The sequence below is a fragment of the Lacerta agilis genome, chromosome 10 (assembly GCF_009819535.1).
Source record: "Lacerta agilis isolate rLacAgi1 chromosome 10, rLacAgi1.pri, whole genome shotgun sequence".
Classification (NCBI taxonomy): domain Eukaryota; kingdom Metazoa; phylum Chordata; class Lepidosauria; order Squamata; family Lacertidae; genus Lacerta; species Lacerta agilis.
The window spans coordinates 44,438,394-44,463,994 of NC_046321.1; the positions used below are offsets into that span (position 1 = coordinate 44,438,394).

Consider the following 25,601-nt stretch of genomic DNA (forward strand, 5'->3'; position numbering starts at 1 on the left):
CATAGGAGTATTAATAGCCTTCCTTGCCAAGTTGGATGACATACTAATTACTTTATAAACATAGGGAGAGCCCTGCTGGATTAGACCAATGTTTCACCTTGTCCAGGCCAACCAGTTCCTCTGGGATCACACAAACAGGACCTGAAGGCAACAGCTCTGTTGCTCAATGCTATTTCTGAACCTGAAGATTCAGTCATGAGTAAAAGCTATTGATTACCTATATATCATGAGGAGGCAAACTAAGGCCCGGGGGCTGGATGCAGCCCAATTGCCTTCTCAATTCGGCCCGCAGACGGTCCAGGAATCAGCATGTTTTTACATGAGTAGAATGTGTGCTTTTATTTAAAATGCATCTCTAGGTTATTTGTGGGGCATAGGAAATCATTCATCCCCCCCCAATATATAGTCTGGCCGCCCACAAGGTCTGAGGGACAGTGGACTGGCCCCCTGCTGAAAAAGTTTGCTGACCCCTGACTATATGCTGGTCTATGACCGTAATAAAGATTTGTATTGTATTGATTACCTTATTCTCCATGGATTTGGCTAATACCCTTTTAAAGCTAAGTTGGTGGCTATCGGCATGCCTTGTAGCAACAAATTCAATAAATTATGTACTGTGTTAAAAACTCTCTTTTTATCCTGAATCCCCCAATACTGTTTTATTAGGTGACCCTAAGTTCTAGCATAATAGCAATGGAGGTGAGCCTTTGACTCCAATTAGACCCATCAAGCCCCCTCCCCTTGGCCTGCGGCATGATTTGGTTCAAACTATGTCTGTGCGTCCATCACCTGACATCATGTGACTGCAGATGCTGGACAGCTTAAACTGCAGCATCAAGTTGAAAAGGAAAAACTAGGATCACGTTCTAGGTGTGCTCTTGAGCATGGGTAGGCAAACTAAGGCCCGGGGCCCGGATCCAGCCCAATTGCCTTCTCAATCTGGCCCGCGTGCAGTCTGGGAATCAGCGTGTTTTTACATGAGTAGAATGTGTGCTTTTATTTAAAATGCATCTCTGGGTTATTTGTGGGGCATAGGAATTCATTCTCCCCCCCCTCAAAAAAAATATAGTCCGGCCCCCCACAAGGTCTGAGGGACAGTGGACCGGCCCCCTGCTGAAAAAGTTTGCTAACCCCTGCTCTTGAGTTTTCCTTTGCAGCCTCTGGTAGAATCGAGTGCTTTTTTAATCGGCACCTTTTTCTGTTGCCTCTGTGATGACAGAAAAAGATACCACATTCAGAAAGTGCTGAGTTGCAACTGGAAAGGGAGAATCAGGACCACACTAGGTGTAAAGCTGAAATGTCAAAGTGCCCCATGGAGAACAGGCCAGTTCTGTATTCAGTCTTTTGGCTGCATCTAGTTCCCCACCCTTATATTAAAGGGAGAGAAAAATTAGTTCCACCCACTTTCTCCACACAGGGCATAGTTTGATAATCCTCTACTGTACTGTGTCACCCCTTCCAGTAAGTGGGGCACAATTATTTTGAAGCAAGTCCTACCATATCCAAAGTAAGCAATGTCTAGAGCTCCCTCTCTAGAAAATGTGTTTAGGATAACAACCTGTCTCACCTTGGCAGCCTCCCAAATCTTATTTTGGTGCTGTCTGTTCAGGCAGCAGAGGGCGCCTCAACATCTTCAGACAACTTCAATTCAACCACAGCCAGCATTGCACATTTTAAGGATTGCTTGGGCAATGTCAAGATCAGAAGCTGGGGCTTCCAGCCAAATCTGAGCACAATAAATTAAGTGTGGCTAAGCTTTCTGACTGTCAGAGATAATTGTGCTGCTTATGTGTGACAAAATGGCTGCCCTAAATGCACCAAATGATGAGCAGAAACACTGCAGGCAGCTACTTTCTGAACCATTCCTATCTTTTTCATTTAGTCTTATTTTAGTAAGTTGTGCACAGTGCCCCTTTCAAAGTGTTGTCTCGGGCCTATTTCTCAGTGCTAGCAGTATCAATTAATGACCAACAGCCAACCCTGTCTTCTCAGAAGCAACCTCCCAAGCCCCACTGAAGTAAGTAGGTAGAGCTTATTTCTGAGTAGTCATCCATATGATTGCACTGTTGGAAATCAGGAATGGTGCTTTTGTAGTCACCAGGGCGGAAAAAAATACTTTTTAATCTTCACATACCTGCCATTTATCTAGTACTATATATATAGTGTGTGTGTGTGTACACTATATGTATACACTATATATATATATATAGTACTAGATAAATGGCAGCTATGTGAAGATTAAAGTTTTTTATACACACACACACACACACACACACATACACATACACACACACACACACACACACTGTATAGTATATGTATATATACTATAGTGTGTGTATATATATATATATACACACACACACATACTATAGCCATTTTACTAAAGCAAAAGTGTGTGTGTGTGTATATATATATATATATATATATATATACACACATACATACACATACATACACACACACACACACACACACACACACACTTTTGCTTCCAGCGTTGCAGGGGTCCCTTAACAGCTCTGCCATCCTGCGACTCAAGCTCGGCGGCCAAGAGGCGGGAGCAGCATAGGGCCAGTGGGCGGGGCTTACGGCCTGTCGTCACCGCCGCCGCGGAAGCGCCGCAGGAGGCCTCTCGGTCACGTGGCCAGGGCTCCTTTCGCTTCCCCTGCCTCTTCTCGGCGTACTTTAAAAAGGGGGCGGGGAGAATGGAACGGGGAAGCGCGCGCGCCTCTCTCTCGTGACAGCCCAGCCCGGCTCGCCTCTCCCCCTCCGCGCTACAGCTCCGGTGCAAGGATGGCGCGCGCCGCCGCTGCTGCTGCTTCTGCTTCTGCTTCTGCCTGGACTCTCCGTTTCCTGCTTTTGTCGTCGGCCCTCGTTTTGGCCGCCGCCGCCGCCCGGGCGCGGAAGCCCAATGTGGTACTGATCCTGACCGACGACCAGGACACCTATCTGGGCGGAATGGTAACGCCGCGCCTCCCTTGGGAAGTAGTGGGCGGGGGTGTGTGTGTGGATTTGGGGCCTGCACGCGCGGAAAAGAGGGGAGGGAGAGGGGTCTCAGTGGGAGAGAAGAGGCCGAATTGCTGAGACCCGGGAGGGAAATGGCTACGGCCGCCTTTGGAGAAGAAGGAGGCTTGCCCTTCTCCCAACCCTCGACGTGCCTGGAGGGGAGGGGAACCTGCTTATCTCCTCGGTGCCAGAGCAGCCAACTCCTAGGGAGCCGAGGTCCCTTCTCCCCCCACCCCTAAAATATAAGAGGGGGCCAGGCCCCTCCAAAGTTGATGGACATTGCCATTCAAGTGGTGTGCATGCACTGCATCATGTGATCGGTTTTGCAGGGCGGGGCTTACCTGGGGTCTTACCCCCCCCCAAAAAATATATATTTTTCAAGTTGGCACCACCTCTTGATGCCATCCAGTGCCTGATTTACCTATAAGCTAAACAAGCTATAGCTTAGGGCCTCACTCTCTTGGAGAGAGTGGACCTATTAGGTCCATAAATTACCATATAGCATATATTCAACACAAAAAAACAGTGACAATTTTTTGTTGACAAAGGACAGCTGGACATATAGAGGGCCACATTACCTTCAGTAGCTTAGGGCCTCATCAAACCTAAATCCGGCCCTGGTGCCATCTGATTACAAGCCAGGCTAAGGCTGCAATCCTGTGGAAACAAATTGAGTCATAGGATTGCATTGGCAAGGCTGGAATGCCCAAGGAGCAGTTGGAATCCACTGGGGTGGAGGGTTAAGTGAGGCATGAAGGGCAATATAGCTTGGCTTTCTTAATGCTGGTAAAGGGAAGAAGCCCCACTATTCTGTAATGGGGAAGTGTGCCAGAAAGGCCCTTGGCTATGAAGTAGTTCAGGAAAGAGCAGTTGTGCCTTTTGGCTCCAGAATTGGGGAGAATTGGTTGCGTGCATCCGACACATGGTGCAGGATGGTCAACATTTGGTTTTCCCTCCCACAAATGCCGAAAAGGGGGGGGGGCATGTGGTTGTTTACTAGAAGTTAATGTTGGGTGTGGCAGTGGATGTACACAACTGGATCATCTCCATCTGAGAATCAACATGTTCAAGTTTTGCCAGCACATTCCTTATGGCCAGGTTGTGTAAACTGACCTTTTTCTATGCCAATTAAGCTAATGCATTTATCATAGGTTGCATAAGAACACATTGTGAACATATTCAGTGCACAATTTTTTGTACATTTGAGAAATGATCTGGGGTTGGTTGGTTTCCAATTACGGAAATTTATTGAACAGGTTACAACAGCACATCACTTCCATTAGTGAAATAGCACTGGGTGTAGGAATTTTCTTCCTTGTTAGAAGGATTCAGCAAGAACGTGAAGCAATACACTCCTTGGCCTTTTCTACATGGGAAAAGCTAACTTTTTGTTAGACTAGGCCTCAAAAATGGCCATGGCTGTTATCTTCTTCTTCTGATGCTTCTCCCATCAGACCAGTGGACACATTTTGGCTTTTAAGACAGTGCTGTGGGTGCCAGTCACATTTTGGCTTTTAAGACAGTGCTGTGGGTGCCAGTCACAACAGGGGTGCCATGTGTTTGTGGCATAACAAAATTTCTGCTGTTGGTCGGGATGGGCAGGCATAGCATAATTCAAAATAGAGGTGGGGCCATTTCTGCTTCTCCTCCCCTCAGACAACCTCATACTTGCTGCAGGATGTCACTTGTGTCCTGCTGGTTGTGATTGATTTCTCTCTCGCAACACTCACAATAATGCTCTTGCTATCTAATGACAGGGACCGTTCCCCAGGTTCAGGAAAAATACACAAGATGGCCGCACCACTGTCTCTGCTGCATACTCACAGCACACATACAGCCCTCAAAAACTTACAACTCTCACACCGACTCGTGTACTTCACAACCACAAACTTCACACAACCACAAACTTCTAAATTTTTGCCCACGTGAATTGCTCTCTTAGACAGAGCATACATGAGCACACCCACATTCGGAAAAGGCCCTCCACAGGTGGGCCATTTACAATTAAAAACAAACGAAGACACACACACACACACACGAGGGCCACAAACCTGGCATCTACAGGCAATCCCTTCAGAATAAGAGGGTCCCTTCTAACTCAGCAATTCTGTAATTCTATGCCCATCTGTGGTGCTTTGTTTTGTTTCCTTTCGGGAAAGCATACCATTGAGCTTATTTAATTTGTTTGCTTTTATATTTTTATGCACTCTTGTAAGTAGCCATGTGTATTTGGACAGAGGTGTGTTTAGTAAATAAGTAAAGTATTGCTTATATTTAGCAATAAGTGCTGGTTTCCCTTTTAAGTTGCAAACCTGAAAGTTTCCTTTTAGTATAATAATAAATGAAACACTAACAGCTATACAGTGATTTGTTTTGGTTCTTTTAAAGTTGGTACAGTATTGGGTGTTAGCAATCATTGAAATTGGTTACTTAAGTAGCAAGCCCCACTAAGTAACAAGTGCACACAAAGTAAGGCTTACTGTGTTCAGTGGGGCTTATTCCCTTCTTGTGTGTTCAGGTTTGCAAAAATAAACACCTCAATCTTCCTGTGGAGTCATATTATAGTTGTAGGTCTTTATATGTATTTCCTTTCTTTCAGACACCGCTGAAAAAGACCAATGCTCTTATTGCAGAGAAGGGGATAACCTTCTCAAATGCAGTAAGTACCGAATCAGGCTGTGCTGTTGAAAATACTGTACTGCCATTTTTACCACTTAGTTTATTGTATCATTCTCACAAGAAAACCTGAAAAGGGAAGAAGAAATGGACCCAAGGGATGAATCAACACATTGTTTATTAAAGGCATAGAGAGACCTGGCAGAACTGTTAATTTGGTGCTCCTCTGTTTCTCCATGATGCAGCATTTAGTTGGTGACTTTTGCTGTTTCCTAGATACATTTTGTCCTAATTTCAAAATAGACATCAGAGCTAGAGAGAATTTAGAGGAGAGCAATTTTAAGTCAACTGGGAGTTGGAGCATCTTTCCTATGAAGTAGAGTCATTCTCAAACAGACAGGGTTACCACCTGAGTGCTACAAAGTACAGAAAATGGCTGGTGATGCCACCTTAGTCTTCTCTGGTATTGCTCTATGTTTTCCATCTTTTGTTTTCAACCAGAGGGGCAGCGTAATGTTTCCCAGAAACCTGGTTTGTTTTCTAACTGGAAATGCAACAGAATGCTCTGTCAGCTCCTAGTTGGGATTCAGCATTGCCATGTTAGGATCTCTGATTTCCATCTGTTTCAAAGTCTACTTGATAATCTTTATTTTAATCTGTGTCTATATCAGGGGTCAGCAAACTTTTTCAGCAGGGGGGCCGTCCACTGTCCCTCAGACCTTGTGGTGGGCCAGACTATATTTTGGAAAAAATATATATAAACGAATTCCTATGCCCCACAAATAACCCAGAGATGCATTTTAAATAAAAGGACACATTCTACTCATGTAAAAACACGCTGATTCCCGGACCGTCCGCGGGCCGAATTGAGAAGGCAATTGGGCTGCATCCAGCCCCCGGGCCTTAGTTTGGGGCCCCTGGTCTATATGCTAGAGCCCCCTTCCTGCTGTCTGGAATGGCTGTGGTGATACTTTGACTATACACAAAGGTTGATATCTGATTTGTGTCTTCGACAGTTTTGATTACTTTCAGTTTCTGCAGCCTGAAGATGTGCACAGGAGTCCTGAAGGGGTAGGGTCAGTTACTTGCATTGTGATCCTTGCACTGCATGGCTGGTATAAGGTGGCCAGCCCTTGGGTAGACTGGGTAGAAGAGACTGAGTATCTCCCTAGGAGAGGTGTAATGACACTGAGTTTAAAGGAAGAGGTTGTTATGAAAAAGCCCTACCATTCTAGTCAACTACACCTTGAAGCATCACATTCTGGGGCAGGATATTTCAGCGTGCATGGTGGCAACCCAATTCAAAGCTTTTCTGGGTCCCTTTCAGTCTGACTCATAACGTGGTTTCTGGACTAAAACAGCTTTGATCACCCTGGTAGACAATCTGCACCAGGAGCTCGTTGAAAAGTATCTCCCTTTTGATTTCGCCGGATTCCTCAGTGACTTCTGATACCATCAACCATGGTATCCTTATCAACTGTTAGGCAGGTATGAGATTTGGAAGCAGATTTCTGGTGGTTCCCACCCTTTCGAGTGCAAATGGATGTGTTCATTTCTACTTGACATCTTGATGTTTGGCTTATGCTATATAACATCTACATGAAACTGTTGTCTTGAATATATCAATGATACAGTAGTCTAACACCCACTACACGAGGCTGCCTTTGAAAAGCCTTCTCAGTAAGTGAGGCCAAAGGGCTGCTGAAACAATCAACTATTCAAATGATTGCTTTTCATGAGGCTGTTGTTTGCTACCTTGGGCAATTTAGAAATTAAGTTGAAGAGGCAGGAAATGCATTGCTCTTACAGCTAGGCAAGTAACCATTTCTTTGTTCCCTGCCAATAAGATGCAGGTCTTTCTAATTTGCTTGCAGGTTAGTATCAGATGAATAGTGTAAAGATTTTAAGGGATTTGCATACTAAACATTTTATAGATGGAAATATCGAGTGTTATTAGTTATATGGTAGGTATTTCTGACAATATGCAACTTGATTTTCTCCCCGTTTTCTTTTAACTTCTTCAGTATGTGCCCAGTGCATTGTGCTGCCCCAGTAGAGCAAGCATCTTGACAGGAAAATATCCACACAACCACCACGTTGTCAATAACACACTGGAGGGAAACTGCAGTAGCAAATCCTGGCAGAAGATTCAGGAACCATTTACCTTTCCTGCCATCCTCAAGTCCATGTGTGGCTACCAGACGTTCTTTGCTGGGAAATACTTGAACGAGGTACAATTCTGTGTGTACTGTGCATATATATCTTGCCTGAATTATCCATCTTAAAATGCTTCTGCATGTATCGAGACTTTACTAAAAAAAAACTCAAAAGTAGCAGTTTGTGTGAAAGGGAGGTTAGGATATGCTGTGAGCAGGAGTCGTTTGTTAAACATAATAAAGCTGGCTTTTATTGCATGCAGGTTTCTGCTCTGAAACACTTGCATTACAGCTCCCACATGTAAGCACTGTTAGGTGGCTGTTTCACCACAATTGCCTTTTTCCAAGCAAATGGATCTGCTTTTAGTGGTAAAGCTCTATGATAGAGCTGGTGCCATCTAGCATGGTGTGATCAGTCACAGTTGGTGTATCATGTACAAGATCTACAAGAGACAGTGTAATAAATTGAAGACTCTCTTGCAACTAAACAAAGGCTGGGTTGCTGCATTAGCCACCTGTGGTGCCACAAGAATTCTTCACCCTCTTCACTCCTTGTGTGCCCCTCCCCAAACTACTTAGAGCAGTTTTAGTCCGGGATGAAGGGAGTAGAGAGGAAGTATTGTCACACAGGCTGAAGTCCTTATACTAATGGGACACAACCCATTTTCTGTATGAGTGAACCTGAAACTGTAAGCAAGCCCTTCCCATACCCTTGTTTAAAACTCAGCATGTTTCCCAGGATAAGATGAATTTGGAACCCTACTCAAGTCCTCGGGCAATAGCCATCCATAGGTTAGACCAGCCTTCCTCAACCTTCAGTCCACAGATGTTGTTGGACTACAACTCCCATCTTCTCTGGCCCCTCATCCTGATAGCTAGGGATGATGGGTGTTGTTGTCCAACAACTTCTGGGGACCCAAGGTCGAGAAAGCCTGGGTCAGACGAAGGCTTTCTGGTTGGGATAATTATAATACAAATGACTTGCTTAATGTTGGATTCTTTTCATTTTCAGTATGGAGCAGAAGATGCAGGAGGAATCGGTCATGTTCCTCCTGGATGGAGTTTTTGGTATGCATTGGTGAGTGTCTGTTTTGCTTTATATGTTTTACCATCGTATAATATGCCAAGCTCTTAATTCTTGAAACTGAAACAATGGGGGCCCTTCAGAAATAAAAATTATTAACATGGAACCTTGCAGCCTTTCACATTGGCCTTTTATTCCTGCCATCATTCTAGCAGACCATCTGCAGACCTGTTGATAGTACTTCATAATCTTAAGCAGTTTAGAAGAAGAAGAAGAAGCACTAACCCTGAAACAAGTAAACTGATCAATCACTGCAGTAGAATTCCCAGAAGAGGAGTCATAGCATGGTGGTCACTAGTGGGAGTTTAACAGAGAACATTCTCTCAGCTCAAATGCCATGTTAGCTACAAACACACCATGATTTTCCCTCTCAGCCTCTCCATGTGCAATATAGGCCTGAGTCTGTTGTATAGAGTTGCAAAGATTACTGAGAAGGTATGTGAAGCATTTTAAGCCCTGCAGCATATGATTATTTATTTATTTATTACCAGTGTGTTAGTTTGGTAAGTCTTACTGGGATTTTAATTTGTCTCATTGTGACTGGGCACAAGTAACATTCTAACAACAAGCCCCTTGGATGTTTCCTTTTGAATATATAAAGTGGCTTTTGTTTTCTTCCGTAGGAAAAAAATTCCAAATATTATAATTACACACTTTCAGTAAATGGAAAAGCACGGAGACATGGTGAGAACTACAGCGTTGATTACCTGACGGATGTACTGGTAAGGATTTCTCACCAATCAGGTGTTTAGCAAGATGAATTCTTGTTTCCAGGACTATATCGGGTCGAACTCCTCGTATAATTCTGAAGCAAAGGTAAAATCCTGAGTGTAAATGAACACTGGGTGTCCTACAGCACAAAGCATTTAAATGTACCTTAAATTTACTTTCTAGAAAGGCATCAAAACTGCCCAGCTATAACTGAGGGGTTTTTTTTAATAAAAAAAATGATAACCGTGAGGTAATAGTAAATTTTGTATATATTAAAAAAATTAAGCATTGTAAGCCTTGTTAGGATTGTCATTCATTTATTTTGGTCAACCATTTTGAACCCAGGACAAGTCATCAAACTACTCAGTAGTTATGCCCCAGTAACCAGTTTGTTAATAGCTATCAAGATGACAGTTGAAAAAGCAAGAGAAGGTTAAAATGCAGGGCTGTGATAATAAGATTAAATTATAATGAGATTAAAGGTCACAGTTAAACGGGATAACCAACCTGTGTTACAAAGATGATTTTATTTTTAGCAATGCTCAAAAACATGTACACTAAATGTTTTTACAATACCAAACCCTTCGTGTTTCATGCTACGGTCTTTGGGATTGGGGTGTGACTCAGTTGCAGAGCACATTTTACATAGGAAAGATCCCATATTTAATCTTCAGCATCTCCATGTAGACCCCATCTGAAATCCCGGAAGGCTGCTTCCAGTGATAGAATCGTAGAATTGTAGAGTTGGAAGGGATTCCAAGGCCCATCTAGTCCAATCCCCTGCAATGTGGGACTGCAGAGTAGGCAGTACAGAGCAACATGGACCCAATGGTCTGACCATTGGTATAAGGCAACTTCCTAAAATAATAGCAATACATTGTTGGACAAGAATGGCTGCCTATAGTGAGATAGAAAAAGTTTGAAGCAATTGTGTTTTATCAAATTTTCCTCCTCCCTGTGTCTGGATACCAGCATGGCATCAAATGTTAGACCTAAAGAACTTTGGTACTTCTTTGATAAGAAATAAATATTCCCTGCCTCTCATATAGAATTTAACTTCTGCTCAAAGGAAAATACAAAAGAAAGGAACAGTTGAAATACATGTAACTCTTCCAATGCAACAGGGATTTGTAATATTGGGGTCTCTTTAGAGAATCTGTATCTGATTACTTGGACAGTAGTAAAAATAGAATTGGCTTTAAGTTAATAAATCAGGGCTCAGCAAGGTTTACCTCGCCTAGGCTGGTTCACTCCAGCAGAGATCCCTCTGTGGTCCGGATCCGTGCGCGCCTGCGATACCTACCGTCTGCGCAGGCACGATTTCTGGCACCACAGAAGCGAGTCCCTGCGCCCCCGTGCTGTGCTGGTTTAGCGCAGCGCGTGGGGACTCGCTGAGCGGTCGGCTTGGTTCATGGGCAGCTCATGGGCCGGTTAAACAACCCCCGTGGACCGCTTGTGGCCCATGGGCCTTAGGTTGCTGACCCCTGTAATAAATCTTTTGGTTTTCAGGCCAACATGTCCTTGGATTTTCTGGAATATAAATCCAACTATGAGCCATTCTTCATGATGATAGCAACTCCTGCACCCCACTCACCTTGGATAGCTGCTCCTCAGTACAAGAAAAGCTTTCAGAATGTCAGTGCTCCAAGAAACAGTAATTTCAATATCCATGGAAAGGTATGGATTATCTATTACAGATGTGTTAATTAGTGAATGCTAGATATAATGAATTAATCTTCATTTGAGCTTTTAAAACAGCTAATCACCATGGGAATCTCATGAGAACCTGCCGTGAGATCAAGGCATAAAAGTATGTGGTTGAAGTTGCAGGTCTACAGGGGGTGAACTTGATTTCTCTACAAAATACAGAAATTTCTGGCGAGTGTGATGAGAGTGTTTAGGTTAAGTCAGCTCCTCTGCCGTTCATAATTTTGTATAGTTTCCTGTTTGTATCCTTCAATATGTGCAGCCTGTATATTGCCTCCAAATGTATGAATTGTACTCTTGTGATTAGTTGTCTGTTCTTTAAAAATGAACTTTGTTGTTGTTGTTTTAACAAGTGTCTACAGGGTTGGCACTATATAGAATCAATAGCTCCTCTTCAGTCTTCTGACTCAAGATGAAAGTACCTTGTATTCAAGCATCCCATTTTTGCCTTTCTAACTGATAATGAAACTCTGCCAGAATAGTTGTCATTTCTAATGGAGCTTCAGGGAATGTTTTAGTGACCAATCAGACTACACAGAGTGGGGGGGGGGAGGGGGGAGGGAGGGAATTCGGACATCTAGGCATTGCATCTGTGGCTTAAAGATTGCCAAGTAGTGGTCTCAGGAATTTATATCAATAAAATGATGCCTAGGAGTACTGTGAATGTATAGTCAGCACCGATCTAATGTAGCTAAGATTCTAACTCCCACTTACGTTACATTACTCATCAAAGTGCCTTAAAACTATTTGTCCTTCAGTTGCTGTTGCTGCATAGGCTCCTATCTTGAACACGCTGTGTTCTACTGTATAGTAAAACGTGTCGGAGCGTTGTTAGGCAAGCAATGACGCACAGTTCTTTTAAAAAAATAGTCATTTACGTTGTCAGCCCAGATTAGACTGGAGCCATTCGTACTGTATCTGGATAAAGGTGAAGGCCATGCAGCTCTTAGCCTCATTGGATGAGAATTATGAAGGAGATTTCATCAGCACTTCCTGTTGTCTTTTTTTCTGCTTCTCCAGTTCAAGGTTCTGTTTGTTTTTTAAAACGTTCTCGTTCCTCCTTGTGGCCCAAGAGCATCTTGTGTTCTGGCAGTTATGTTTTCATTCAAGCAAAACCTCGTTAGATTCCATTTTAGGAGAAGCTTGTGTACATAGCAATAGGAAACTGATTGTAGAGTCTGTGAGTAGAGTCATCTGTTAATGGAAGAGGATAAGAGGCTATGTTTGCCAATTTCCCCCTCTCTCTGCTGCCCCAGCGCACCTTGAAAATTGGCTCCAAAAGTTGGGGAACCCTCTAGAACAGAACAGGGTGAAAGGTGGTATCTGGCTGCATGGGGAAGGATGAATTGACAATCACTTTCCTTTCTCTTCTGTTAGCAGACATATGATCCAATCAAAAATCTTTCCATGAGCACAAAAGGCACCAATTAGATTATGTCCCATATCATTTTGGAAAATTGTGTTGCTAACTTTTATATTGGTTTTTAACTATTATGAAATAATTAACCAGTGAGCTTGATCAAATGCCAAATACGACAGCATCTTTATATAAGACAACAGCTCCTGAAATTAAATTATGACACCAAGAAAGCAAGAGGGAAATAGTTCAAACTGTTAAGACTACAATCCTATATCCCCATTGAACTCAATGGGATTTACTTCAGAGTAGACATGGATAGGATTGCACATGTTACCTGAACTGGAATAGTTTGGGTTTTTTGTGGCTGTCATTCCAAATCGCAGGGGCTTGAGGTGGGTAAAATGTTGATCACCAACTGAAAATTAAGTCAGTTAAACCCAACCTTAGTCCATCCCATCGAAAGGCAATCCATATAAAACAATATCGTTGTTGGCTTTTAAACTGAATCTTAGTTTGTTCCCTTTTTATACGATTTAAATTGTTCTTCACCCTAACAAATGTTGATAATATGTTTTATAGGACAAACATTGGCTCATCAGGCAAGCAAAGACGCCAATGACTAATTCATCAATACAATTTCTAGATGATGCTTTTAGGAAAAGGTAGGAAACTTATACTAATTTTTTTAAAAAATGGGGTTTCTTGCAAAAATTAAATGGAGAGCGCACACACACACACACATATATATGTCAGCTTTGAAAATCTGCACGGTATATTCTTGATTTGGGTTATGTCAGGGAACTGTCCCCGGCACAGCGCAAGGTGGTGGAAGGGCTCTCGGGATGCTACAGAGAGCCCCGGCCCCACCTGACCAGCAGCACCTCCTCTGGCAGCAGAGGAAGCAGCTAGGCTTCCAGTGGGGAGGGGCATGCATTTCGGGGTATGGAGGGAAGAGGCTCTGAGGATGCTGGAGAGACCCTGCACTCCCCTAGCTCAAGGGGCGATGAAGGAGACACTCATCTTCCGGCGCCCCAAAGGCGTCGAGGGGTGAAACGAAAGGATGGGAGGCGGGGTTTCCGTATACCGAAACTCTTTTGTTGGGGTTAGAACCGGAAGGGACCATTCCCGGATTCTGACGGCGCTTGATACAGACATGAACTTATTAGCTCTGCACTGTACATAGTTTGCACAATAAAACTATTAAAGGAAACTCAGAGTTTTGCCTGCTTACTCATGAGCAACTAACCGAGGACCTTACAGGTTATGAAATAAATTGCAGTTGGTCAAAGAAAGTTTGGTTTCACAAATGTCACATCTGCTTCTCCACCTTTTCCTCACAAAGATTCCTTTAAGCAGCTGGTGTCTTTACATACCTTCTGTAGCAGAGAACAGCTGTTGCTTTTAAGTAGCTGCTGAAAGGGATAAGCAGAAGTGACTGGTGACCATTGAAGGTGGCGAAGCAGAGAGAAAGATGGAACACAGGCACATGCACACCTGGCTAAGCTCACCTGACGCTGAAATACGCTCTCATGTTACACTGGCATGCACGCGACCCTTCTCTCTTGTTGCTGGCATGCATTCACATACACTCGACTCTTCCCCTTTTCTCTCTCTTGTATATTTCTCACACACATGTGATCAAAGGGAGGGAGGAAGAAAGACACACTGGGAAGGAAGAAATAGTTTCTAATGTTTGATGTTTTATTATGATTTTTATATGTGCTGTAAGCTGCCCTGGGTGGCTGGGGAAACCCAGTCAGATGGGTGGAGTGTTGTTGTTGTTGTGCTTTGTGATAAGAAAGAAAAGCCCTATCTCATTGCTTAGCACAGTAATCAGAGGGTCTGTTGATGGGGGGGGGGAACGTTTCCTTTCCCCATAAGCAGATAGGAATGTTTCTTTGCTGTGAGGTGAGAGATGAAACTCCTATCGCACAGCACAGTAAAGATGGCATAGCCACCTCTTAACCATTAGCGAGCGAGCGAGCAGCTGGGATCAGGAATAGTCCCCTATATGCAATAGTCCTTTATGCCACAGATCCACAGTCAACACCTTCCCCTGTTGGGGTGGAAGCTGTGCTTGTGTGCATTGCTCCTTTAAATGGCTGCAGCGCTTGTGAGTCAAGACAGCCTTAAGTAAAAGCCCCGAGCAGAGAAGGGATTTCTCCCTTGCTAAGGCCTCTCTCAACGGCTCCCTGTGGTCACTTCTGATCTTCTTCACATGCGTGCCTGAGAGTGAGTCTTGTGGGTCCACGTGTGCAGCCAGGCAATGGGTCAATGGCCAAAGAATGTTAAGATGCTGCTAAAAGTGGATTGGTTGTGAATTATGGTTACATGCAAATTGCTGTTTTTGGAGGGCTGCGATTGGCTAGGTATTCAAAGTCATCCAAAAAGGAGGCTAAGAGGGGAATCATTGGTTCATATTAGCCTTACTGAAAGGTTATCTTTTCAATGGGTAGTGCTTTTAATACATATATTTTTCTGGAGAGGGTGGAGTTGTGCCACAGCAGATCAGGTTTCACTTTCCGTTGGTCAGAATAGATTTCAGAGAACAGGGGGCAGAAAAAGAGGTAGTGAATTAGTTATGTGTGCAGATGGAGGGGGGGGGACCCCTTTCTCTCTCTGGCTCTTAAGGGGTTGATTCCTTTTCTGCCCATTGCAACCAGCTGCCTCTGGGATTAAGCCAAATTTGGCAGTGCTTGAGGAGCTAAGTGCAGGTTTCCCTTCAGTTAAATAGCACCTAAGTACCCAGCTGGTGCTTTTACACCCCTCCCAAAGTTGTGAGTCTTGCAGAATTTTCAAACACTTGCTTGAATTTGCATCCCATTAAAATGGTGGTTCTCATTATCAAACAAACTAGATCAAGGTATTGATAGATACAGGATCTTTTATAATAGAAAACAGTAGGGCTCTAAAATTTAAAAATACATACGGTAAGAAAGTCTGCTTTGAGTTAGGAAACTCATACTCCGCTTCACATTTGCATGCACATATCCTCATACATTTAACACAATTAACACACTTAAATGAAGAAGTGTGCATGCACACGAAAGCTTATACCCAGAACAAACTAAGTTGCTCTCTAAGGTGCCACTGGACAATATTTATTTTTTTAAAAAACTTTCCTGTTCGCCTGCAGATGGCAGACACTTCTGTCAGTGGATGATCTGATTGAAAAACTGGTGAAGAGGCTGGAATCTCATGAAGAGTTGGATAATACATACATTTTTTACACTTCAGACAATGGCTTTCATACAGGTGAATGTATTTTAGTTTTATATATATATATATATAGGCTGTAAACTTTGATACGTGCATTTGAAACAGCTTCAGATAAGTGGTAGCAATGGGAAATGATGGGAGAAGTGGTGCAAATATGTGGCTTTGGAAACTATTGGCATCCAAACATCTTAGTCATATACTGTATTCTCTCTTTGCGGTCACTTCCTGGAATTTAGCTCTAAGCTAAAAAAAAATATAGGAGTCACCGAAAATAAAGCGTTTCCCTAATCAATCATACAGGGCATGCTGGGGAATGGACAAACACCAAGAGGGATAAAGCAGGAGTGGCTAAACTGTGATCCGCCAAATATTATTAGACTCAAACTCTTACCAGCCTCAGCCAGCATGGTCAATAGTCAGAGAAGGTGGGAGTTGTACTCTACCAACATCTAGAAGGCCAAAGGTTAGCCCCTCCCTGGGGTAAAATAACAAAAGCAGTCAATGCAGTATATAGAATTTCTGTTCTGCATGTTTCTTAGGTCAGTTTTCATTGCCTATCGACAAACGACAGCTCTACGAGTTTGACATTAAAGTTCCACTGTTGGTGCGAGGACCAGGAATCAAACCCAACCAAACGAACAAGGTAAAGTTACACTTACAACAAGTGCAAATACCTGCTACCATGTTGTTTGAAAGCAGCCTGGTTCCAGAACATTCGTTGTGTGAACTGGGAAAAGAATTAAGTATAAGTGACAATGGAAAGTGAGAGAAAATGTTGAGAAGCAGAGACAGTATATGCAAAGAGAAGTGAGTGGTAAAGCCTGCAGTTGTGTAGAATGGAATAGTCAAACTTACTAAGATGTTACTGCCTCTGAATCAAGCTTGCAAAGAAGCAACAGCAGCTACAAGCCTGTGTGGTTTAGTATTTGTGTATGTGTGTGTTGAATTGTTACAAAGATTCTTGCCTAGGCATTGGCAGTTGTTCTTAGTCACACGAGGAACTCGATAAATTTGGTTATATACTGGCATTCCCTGAATATTATGTTGTAACTACGTAAAGGATGTGAAAGGTATTCTAATGACTTCTAGAAAGTTGGAAGATGGACCAGGACTCACACTAGAGATGGCGCTTCATTGCTTCTGCAGACACCCTTTTAAACATGTGTTCACATTAAATAAATAACTGGTCCCAAATAATAGATTAGCGCAGTTGGCCATAAGGTAACACATTAATAAAAATAATAGCCAAGGTGTGTGCATTAGAATGTGGACACCTTTCATGTTTTCCCCTCCTCTTTCCCCCTGTCTTCCTTTTTGCTCTTTTGCCTTGCTTATGGAATGCAGTGGGATGGAAGTTCTTAGAAGTTCTCGTGCAAGATTAGAGGGGAGAATACGAGGGATGGCTCGGATAAGAATTAGTTATTACACAGCAATGATCATTGTATTTTCTTGTACCCTTTTTATTGTAAAACAAATGTTAGTAACAAATAATTGCCATTGAATAGTAGAAGGCAGGTATCAACTATAGTCCTAGCTTTAAATGGAAGATGTTCTGAGTTGGCAGCTCAGTCAGTGCATGCAGAAAGCTGGCAGGATGAAATGGCAAGTGCGGGTTAAACTGCTTCCCCAGAGCTTTAGCAATATGTTTCCCCCTAGCTTTTCAGAGCATAGTGTAAGTCTGTTTATGTGACAGAAGCAAGTGTAGACTAATATGCCTGGACCCTGAAAATGTGCATGTTTCCACTTGGACCATAATAGGAAAATCCATAATTATTTTATGTTTCCTGCCTTCTAGATGCTTGTGGCAAACGTTGATTTGGGTCCTACTATTTTAGATATTGCAGGCTATGATCTAAATAAAACACAGATGGACGGGATGTCACTACTACCATTACTGGTAAGTACATTGGTGGGGTTATTATTATTAGGTATTCTGGTAACTGCTCTAAACATTGTTCTTCAGTGATTGTTCTTCCACTCTATGGTGTTCAGCAGTCGTAATCTCCTCTACCTTGTAGGTATTTTCACACAGCCCTTGCTGTTGGTATTGGTAGGAGTGATAGCTTCAGTGGTAGAGCACAGAATTTGACACCCACTAAAAGGATCAGGCAGCATGTGATGTGAAAGAACGGTGTCCGAGAGGCATAGAATTGCTAATACCGAGCTAGATGGACAAAAAAATAAAATAAAATAACACAAGCTGGTGTAAAGCAAATCAGAGTGTATATTTATTGAGCACAACCCAATTTACTGATTAAATAATATTGTGAAATAATTTGAGGACTGATGCAGCTTGCCTCTTTTTTTTTTAAAAAAAATTGTCTTCATTAAGGATTTTCTTGGGTTACAAAAGTACACACATCATCTCTATTTTGATATCATAAAGTCCTTTCTACAGATCAGTTACATTCAACCCGAGACATTGTTGTATACAGTATAAGATGGTTTCTCGTCGCGAAACGCTTCATGATAAATTCCAGAGGAGCTAAAAGAAAGGAACGGTGCATGTTTATAATATGCAGACTTAGCATAGCATCTCTGAGCTCTGTGGTTGCACCTCACACATTTGGGCCATTTTTATTGTGAATCTTGTGGAGAGCACCTAGTGCATTTAAGGAACACTTTAGCAGTGTGAAACTTCATATACATTGTTTCTCAGCAGTTCTTCTATCTGTAACATCAGATAGTGAAGATGACATCAGCTTTCAGTCATGAAACTAGAGTGCAAGGACTGGGGCATTTGTGATGTTTATACTTAGTCTCTGCTGCTGCTATCACAACTTTCAGGCTTAGTCTCCACAATTCTGGAGGCTAAAAGCCCTTCCGTTTTATGAAGCTTCCATTCTACTCAGTCTGCAGTCACCCACACAGTTGTTGACATTTGCTTTATTTTAGAGAGGAGATGCAAATGTGACCTGGAGATCAGATGTTTTGGTTGAGTACCAAGGAGAAGGGCACAACAGTACTGATCCTACCTGCCCGGCCCTTGGACCCGGTGTCACCGTAAGTAGCTCTGTTTTCTTCCATTTGCTTTCAGAATCCTTATCTGAAGAATGTTTAGAAACATGGGGTCGCCGAGAGTTTGTGTGGAAAGATTAGGAGTGGCATCTTGTACATGGGCCAAAAAAAAGAAAGAAAGGAGGGGTTTAAAAGCAAATTTGCAAGTTGCAGCTAGGGCAGTCTGTGGGGTGGGTCTCAACATATGTCATTGTTTGCTGTCAGTGCTCTGTATTGTTCGTGTGTAACAATGGATGTGTGCCGCATTGTAACAGCACTTCCGTTTTTATAGCATTGTTTTCCAGACTGTGTCTGTGAAGATGCATACAACAATACATATGCATGTGTAAGAACACTCTCTTCTTCATGGGATCTGCAGTACTGCGAATTCGATGATCGTGAGGTAATTGTTCTGTTTTTGCGTTGTTTTGTTTTTACAGTACCATGTTAACTTCAACTCTTGGTGTATTTATTCTGTGCAAATGGGAGTAACTGTTCTAGGAGTTATTTATGCAAATCCCAGAACCTGGTTAACCAAGTAGGTTGAATTTAGTGTGATCTGCCATTTTGTTTGACCTGAAAGCTCCCTCACCAGACAGCTGGTTCAGATACCTATATTTAATTATCCTGTTCGTTTTGGGTTTGCAACTTTCATTTCAGTTAGGCAGTTAGCAAGACTCCCAGGGCTGCTTCTGACCCCAAATGACAATTCTAACTTGTAAAGTATTTAGGTGAACTTTGACAAGGGGAACCACGACCCACTCCTGTAAGAATTTATCCCTGTGTCAGTAAAATGCAATGCAGGAAGTAACCTTTAGTAGGAGTATATACAGTAATTGTTGGCAAACGTCCCGCCCGGGGCAAGTTGTGAGACTGATCCCCCAGGCAGGGACGAAGCCTGAGTGCATTCCTGGCTACTGGAGTCCAGTGGCACATTGATATGTGATTGTTCCCCAGCGTGAAGAACAACATACACAAGCAATTAAGGCTAAACTATTTTATTGTAGATAATAAGATGCAGAGTATGTCTCTGCTTGCCAGCTCAATAAATCAGAGCTGTGCATAACGCATCTAGCATCTCTTGAGCCAGAGCTGAAAGTGAAAGTAAAGATATACAGTAACATCACATGGTTGAGAAAACACACAAACCAGCTGTCTTTCTCATGGAAAAACACAAGTCATACCAGCCTTGCTGCTGCTTTTGCAGCTCGGTCTGTACCAATATCCTAACAGTAATCGTGTGGTTTGAATCCCTGTGGTGGGGTGAGCTCCTGTTACTCTGTCCCAGCTCCTGCCAACCTAGCAGTTCGAAAGCACACCAGTGCAAGTAGATAAAATAGGTACTGTTGTGGTGGGAAGGTAAACAGTGTTTCCATGCACTCTGGTTTCCATCGGTGTTCCATTGCGCCAGAAGCAGTTTAGTTATGCTGGCCACATGACCCGGAAAGCTGCCTGTGGACAAATGCAATCTCCCTTGCCCTGAAAGCGAGATGAGTGCCACAACCCCAGGCGCCTTTGACTGGACTTAACCGTCCAGGGGTCCTTTATCTTTTTACCTTTACCTATAATCTTGCTAGTCCAGCACTTACCTTCTGTCTTCTGAAGTAAACTCAGTGTCGGCTCAAGAACTTTTAGTTTTACAAGCACAATCTTGCAATGAAAAGATATGTAGAAAAAGCTGTGCGAGTTTGGCCAAATGGAGCAGGCAGAGAGATGTGTAAAGAACATGACAGCACTGTGTGACAGAGAATTGCCATCTTGACAACAGGTCACAGCTTGTCAAGAGAATAAGATAACTGATAAGAGAATATCAGTTTTAATAGAATGCCAATATTGTAATTCTGTGTTGTCATTATGAAAATTTTCTTCCTACTCTTCTACAGCAATCAATCCCTTATTCCCTCTTCTGACCATCACTCTGTTTCTAGTTAGATTCTTCAGAGGGAAGACTCTCCGTTCTTATTTCTCAACCCATGATATATCTATATCCCACATCCTAGTGGACATGGTTATATTTTCAGGGTTTTTTTTTTTTTTAGTATAAGTAGTTCCTATAACATTGGTGCAGAAGTTTTAGCATTTCCTTTCGTGCAGAGCAATGACACACCAGGCAACTGTGTAATGGGTTTTTGGCACGTTACGCCTTACCTGCATTGGCAATGAATACTGCTCTGTTTGGCTTTAAAGAGCCGGTAATTTTTAGACTAGGAGACAGAGATCTGCATGCATAGCCTGCTCTGGATTGTACACTCAGCCGTATCTCACTGCTGGAAAGAGCAAACAGTGCTGTTTGCTACATGCAGCAACGAAAAACAAGACTGGGGCCGAACATCAGAGTATGGTTCTTGTTCTAACAGGTGCGGCTCTAGCAGTAGTTGTTAATGACGAATGTAAAACTTAAGGTGTGATGAACCGGTAGCATTGTAAATTGAAACGAGGCAGGCAGCTTGAACACTGAGGAGGGAACACAGGTCTGTAAAAAGATCCGGGACAATTGGCTTTGAGAGGATTTTAGTGACCTACCTCTCCCTTTAGAAGCGAAATTTAAATCCCATTAGTAAGATGTTGGCTTCATGAACACTTGTTCATGGAGCGACATCTGTCACCCCATAGATCACAAGGGTTAATTCGACTGATCTGGCAGGCTAGGCAGGTGTCCCCCTCCCTCCCTGCCCACCCCATGTGCGTCCCTCCGAAAGCTTGCGCACTCTGTGGAAGAGGGCAGCCATCCCACTTGTCAGCACCTCACAGCTATCATGAGGGTGGTCCATTATGAGTGGTACAATTAGAAGACGATGAGAAAGAGATTTGGTTTCTGCTTACTGTCGCACAAACCAAGCTGAAGTTCAGATGTATTGCTCCCACAAAAGGAGCAACAGGATGGGATCGACAAATGGATTTATCCATGTGGCATCTAGACCATGTTAAAACGTAATAGCAATCTTCATCATAGGATCTCTAGCTATAAATCCTCGGTTCCATATTATTTAGCTTGTCGTATCTTCTTCTTTTTTTAAATGCAGGTATTTGTTGAAGTTTACAACTTGACTGCAGACCCGCACCAGATTACCAACATCGCAAAAACAATAGATCAAGAAATTTTAGAAAAGATGAACTATCGGCTAATGATGTTGCAGTCCTGTTCTGGAGCAACTTGCCGCACACCAGGGGTATTCGATCCGGGGTAAGCCTGCACTTCTTGACCTGTTTGTCATTATATAATTTTGCAACTGTTTTTGAACAGTTCAGGCACATAGACCTACCCTCTTGGTCTTTGAGTTACTGTATGTAAAATTCAGCTACAAGGTTTTAAATCAGAATTCCTACAAGCGAGGCAAGTCCTTTTAGTAGTGAAGGATATCCAACAAAGGAACATTGCCTGGCTGTGAGGCATGAAGGCCACTCCCCGAAAGGTCCTTTCCACCTGGCCTTGGGGGGGTGGCCCATACTCACCAGCTCCACTAAAGAGGCTCCTTGTGAGGCTGGAGGAAAATCGCCCGGCTAATGTTTTATTGATTTAATATGCTGTAAACCGCTTTGAGATTTTTATTAAAAATATAAAGCGGTATAGAAATACACACACACACACACACAACCTGAGACCTGAATACTAAGATAATTTATCTTGAATAAAAGGTTTCCCATTTTTCCTCCCCAACCTGATTCTCTAGAGAGGATTTGGGCGGGGGGGGGGGGTTGTGGGGGGGAAGGTGGTTTTCCTTGGCCCAAGCCACAGGCTTTAAAAGAAACCATTTATCTGGGCCTAAACCATGAAGTCTTTAAAGCTTATATATAACAAACCCCTTGCATGCAGCTTGCTTGTTAGCTGCTGCTTCTAACACTTATGAGCTTGGAACTAAACAACGGAAACAGCTGCTTCTTTGAAAGTACTGTATTCAACAAAATGCATCCTCTATATAGCCGTCATTCATTTTAATGGAGCACGGGTTCTTGCATGAATGTGATGTAACCAATACAGCAGAGGTTTCTCTCGAGGAAACGATCAGCAAGAGGTTCTGTAACACACATAGAATGCTGATATTTTTAAAAACTGTAAATACCAGATTTGACTTTAAAGCACTTCCCCCCCCCCCCTTCTCTTCTCCCAAACTCACCCCTTTCCCTGTAGATACAAGTTCAACCCACACCTGATGTTCAGCAATCATGGGACTCCGGCTCGCAGACTTTTTACACGGTCACTGTAGCTGCAGTGGCTAGCCTGTTTTGTTAACATTTCTTCAAAGTGACTGCAGAATATGTGCCGAATCCACTATGACTACATCTGAAAGGCATGATTGGCGGACTCTTGTTTGGAGAAAGTAACCTACCCAGCTGGTTGTTTTGTGCAATACATTCTAACATGACATGATCGGTCCAGTTCCCTCAAAATCTGATTACCACATCAATCTGAAAATGGCATCCTGAAGTACAATGTTGACTTGTGGTCAGGAATCTCAATTTGTTTGGTGGTGTGTGAAAGACCTCAGGTGGAAACTGTTAACTACTTACCTTTGAGAGCTGGTCCTGATGGAAGTTTTTTTTCGGGGGGGGGGGGGAGCAGGGTCATCCTGGCCAGCCCTGTAGGCAGAGGCTATAGATCGCCTCCCTACAGCACTACCTGCTAAAACTTTTAAGATGATGAATCATATTTCTGGGTTGTGTTTAGAAGTCTAGTATAATCAAGTTAACCAGGGAGGTTGCCATTGTTTTTCTTCTCAGCCTTTCAGGACTCATCTGGAATTGCTGATTAGAACATATGTGCCTGTTAGATTGTCTCATTATGTATTAATCAACTCTGTTATCAGATCAGAACCAAGTACTGTAAACCACTAAATGGAGACTCCCCCCCCAAAAAAAAGATAAATGGCACATTCCGCGCATTTTTGCACAGGAGCCACTAATTTAAGAGTGATATTTTAATTGGAAAATGTGCATTTTCAAAAGTACAGTAGAATCTGACGTCCCAATGTAGCAATATATACAGAGGAGAGTATTTCCAGTGCCTCATCTGAGAAAGTTTCTTTAGGATATAATGATTACTGCATTAGCCCTTTATGCCAGAAAACTGCAAGTCGTATTTATTTGATGCCCAGACTTGACGCTTCTTATTCTTGATTGCCCTATGCCTGTGAAATATATTGTTAGCACTTGTTGAACATTTGGTCCTATTTTTATTTAATATCCAGAGAAGCCGATCAGACTATTTTGCTAGCTGTTACCGACATTTGCTTGAATACCAGACCAGCTCTCTTCAATTGGCCGACTTATCGTCCAAAGGGCATATCTCCTTTAAAAAAACTTAGGCAACACAATGCCCCAAACAGTTTTGTCCCAATCGTATCCACTTAACAATAGATAGGCCATTCTTATAAAAGAGGTCCATTTATATTTGTTGCTCCTATTTGGACATATGCTGTGCCAGACGATCTAGCTAGAAAAGAAAGGCTGAGGTCACATAAAGAGCAGCAGGTTCAAGGAGCAATAAGGCGAGAACGTAGCTTGAGTCATCCTGGAAGTTGGGGGAAGAGCATGAAAGGAAATTGCTTCAGAGATTTAGGATGTTGCTCCAGCCAATTTAAACACCTGAAAACCAGCGGGGGGGGGGGGGATTGCTCGTCAACTTTAGTGATTCAAATCAGAACTAGAAACATGTCAATTCTGCTGCAGTTAAATATATTGCGTGTTTTTATTTTCTCTGTTTGTCATACATAACCTTGAGCTAAAGATTACTCTTGTCTCCCAGTCTGCATTTAATACCTCTAGCTAGAGTGGATCAGAATTGAGTTCCAACATATTTTAGCGGCAAGCTCCTATGTTAACTTCTAATATACGCATTTTTAATATTCTGTTTGTGTGGACTTGAGATTGGGGGTGGGAGCCTGTAATCACCTGGAAGTTGTTGGGACTCCCGGTTCCCATTGGTCCCAGCCATCACATTCATCAGTCGGGAATGATGAGAGGTGTAGCTCAGTGGTATCTGGCAGGCCACCGGTTTGCCACCCCTGACTTTAAGAAACATTTAAGAGTTAAGGTGTTTTACTTGGTCCAGGCAAAAGATTCTGTGCTGCATGTCTTAAACAATGTTCATGCTATCGAAACTAACCATACAGAATGAGTGAATCAACTTAGTGGTAGTTTGGTATACTTAATACTACTCCACTTGAGCATTACTGAAGCTGAAATTCACCAGTTGATTCCTCACAAGGCACTTATGAACCAGGTAATACACAATAGCAATTCAGGAAGAAACTTGGGATTTTGTAAAACGTAGAATGGAAAGATTTTACTTGTTTTGTTATTCCTTTAGGTACTTACTATCATTTTCTTTCAGACCAATGGACTTGCATCTCAAAATGTCTTAAATGTGTTAACTTCTAACTATCCAATCCAAAACGGCATATCTTCTGTAAAACACACACACACACACACAACTTGTGCAATCTCCACAAAAAGTTCATGCAAACCGGACTTTCCATTTTCCTCCACCTGTAGAACCCCATACAACCCCAAAATTTGCTCTGGGTGGAGATTGGGGGAGCTTTGAAGGTGTCAGGGAGAGGAAGTCCGATCATGTCTCAATGCACAATGTTGGCATGGGAAAGACAGACTGCTTTGAACTTGATGCCAAGTGGAATCATAAGAATGAAAGAGCCACCAGAAACCTACTTTTAACCAGTCTTTGCGCCTAAGCATTTACCTAAAAGTAACACACAGCCCCACACACAGATCTAATCACTTCTTT

At 42.7% G+C, this 25,601-nt stretch overlaps 1 protein-coding gene across 1 annotated transcript; it reads left to right on the plus strand.

The window, feature by feature from the left end:
- Positions 1-2,654: 2,654 nt before the first annotated feature.
- GNS (glucosamine (N-acetyl)-6-sulfatase) lies at positions 2,655-24,015 on the plus strand. Its single transcript, XM_033161803.1, has 14 exons — positions 2,655-2,964; positions 5,609-5,668; positions 7,650-7,856; positions 8,794-8,859; positions 9,489-9,587; positions 11,086-11,253; positions 13,223-13,305; positions 15,780-15,898; positions 16,402-16,505; positions 17,658-17,759; positions 18,758-18,865; positions 19,152-19,262; positions 21,883-22,043; positions 22,989-24,015. Exons 1-14 carry the CDS (start codon positions 2,797-2,799, stop codon positions 23,062-23,064), a joined length of 1,632 nt encoding a protein of 543 aa, XP_033017694.1. The 5' UTR covers positions 2,655-2,796; the 3' UTR covers positions 23,065-24,015.
- The last annotated feature ends 1,586 nt before the right edge of the window (positions 24,016-25,601 follow it).

Coding starts and splice junctions, on each gene's coding strand:
- GNS (XM_033161803.1), top strand. CDS start 2,797: ATGGCGCGCGCCGCCGCTGCTGCTGCTTCTGCTTCTGCTTCTGCCTGG. Junction 7,857..8,793: donor CTGGGAAATACTTGAACGAG/GTACAATTCTGT, acceptor TTTCATTTTCAG/TATGGAGCAGAAGATGCAGG. Junction 11,254..13,222: donor ATTTCAATATCCATGGAAAG/GTATGGATTATC, acceptor TATGTTTTATAG/GACAAACATTGGCTCATCAG.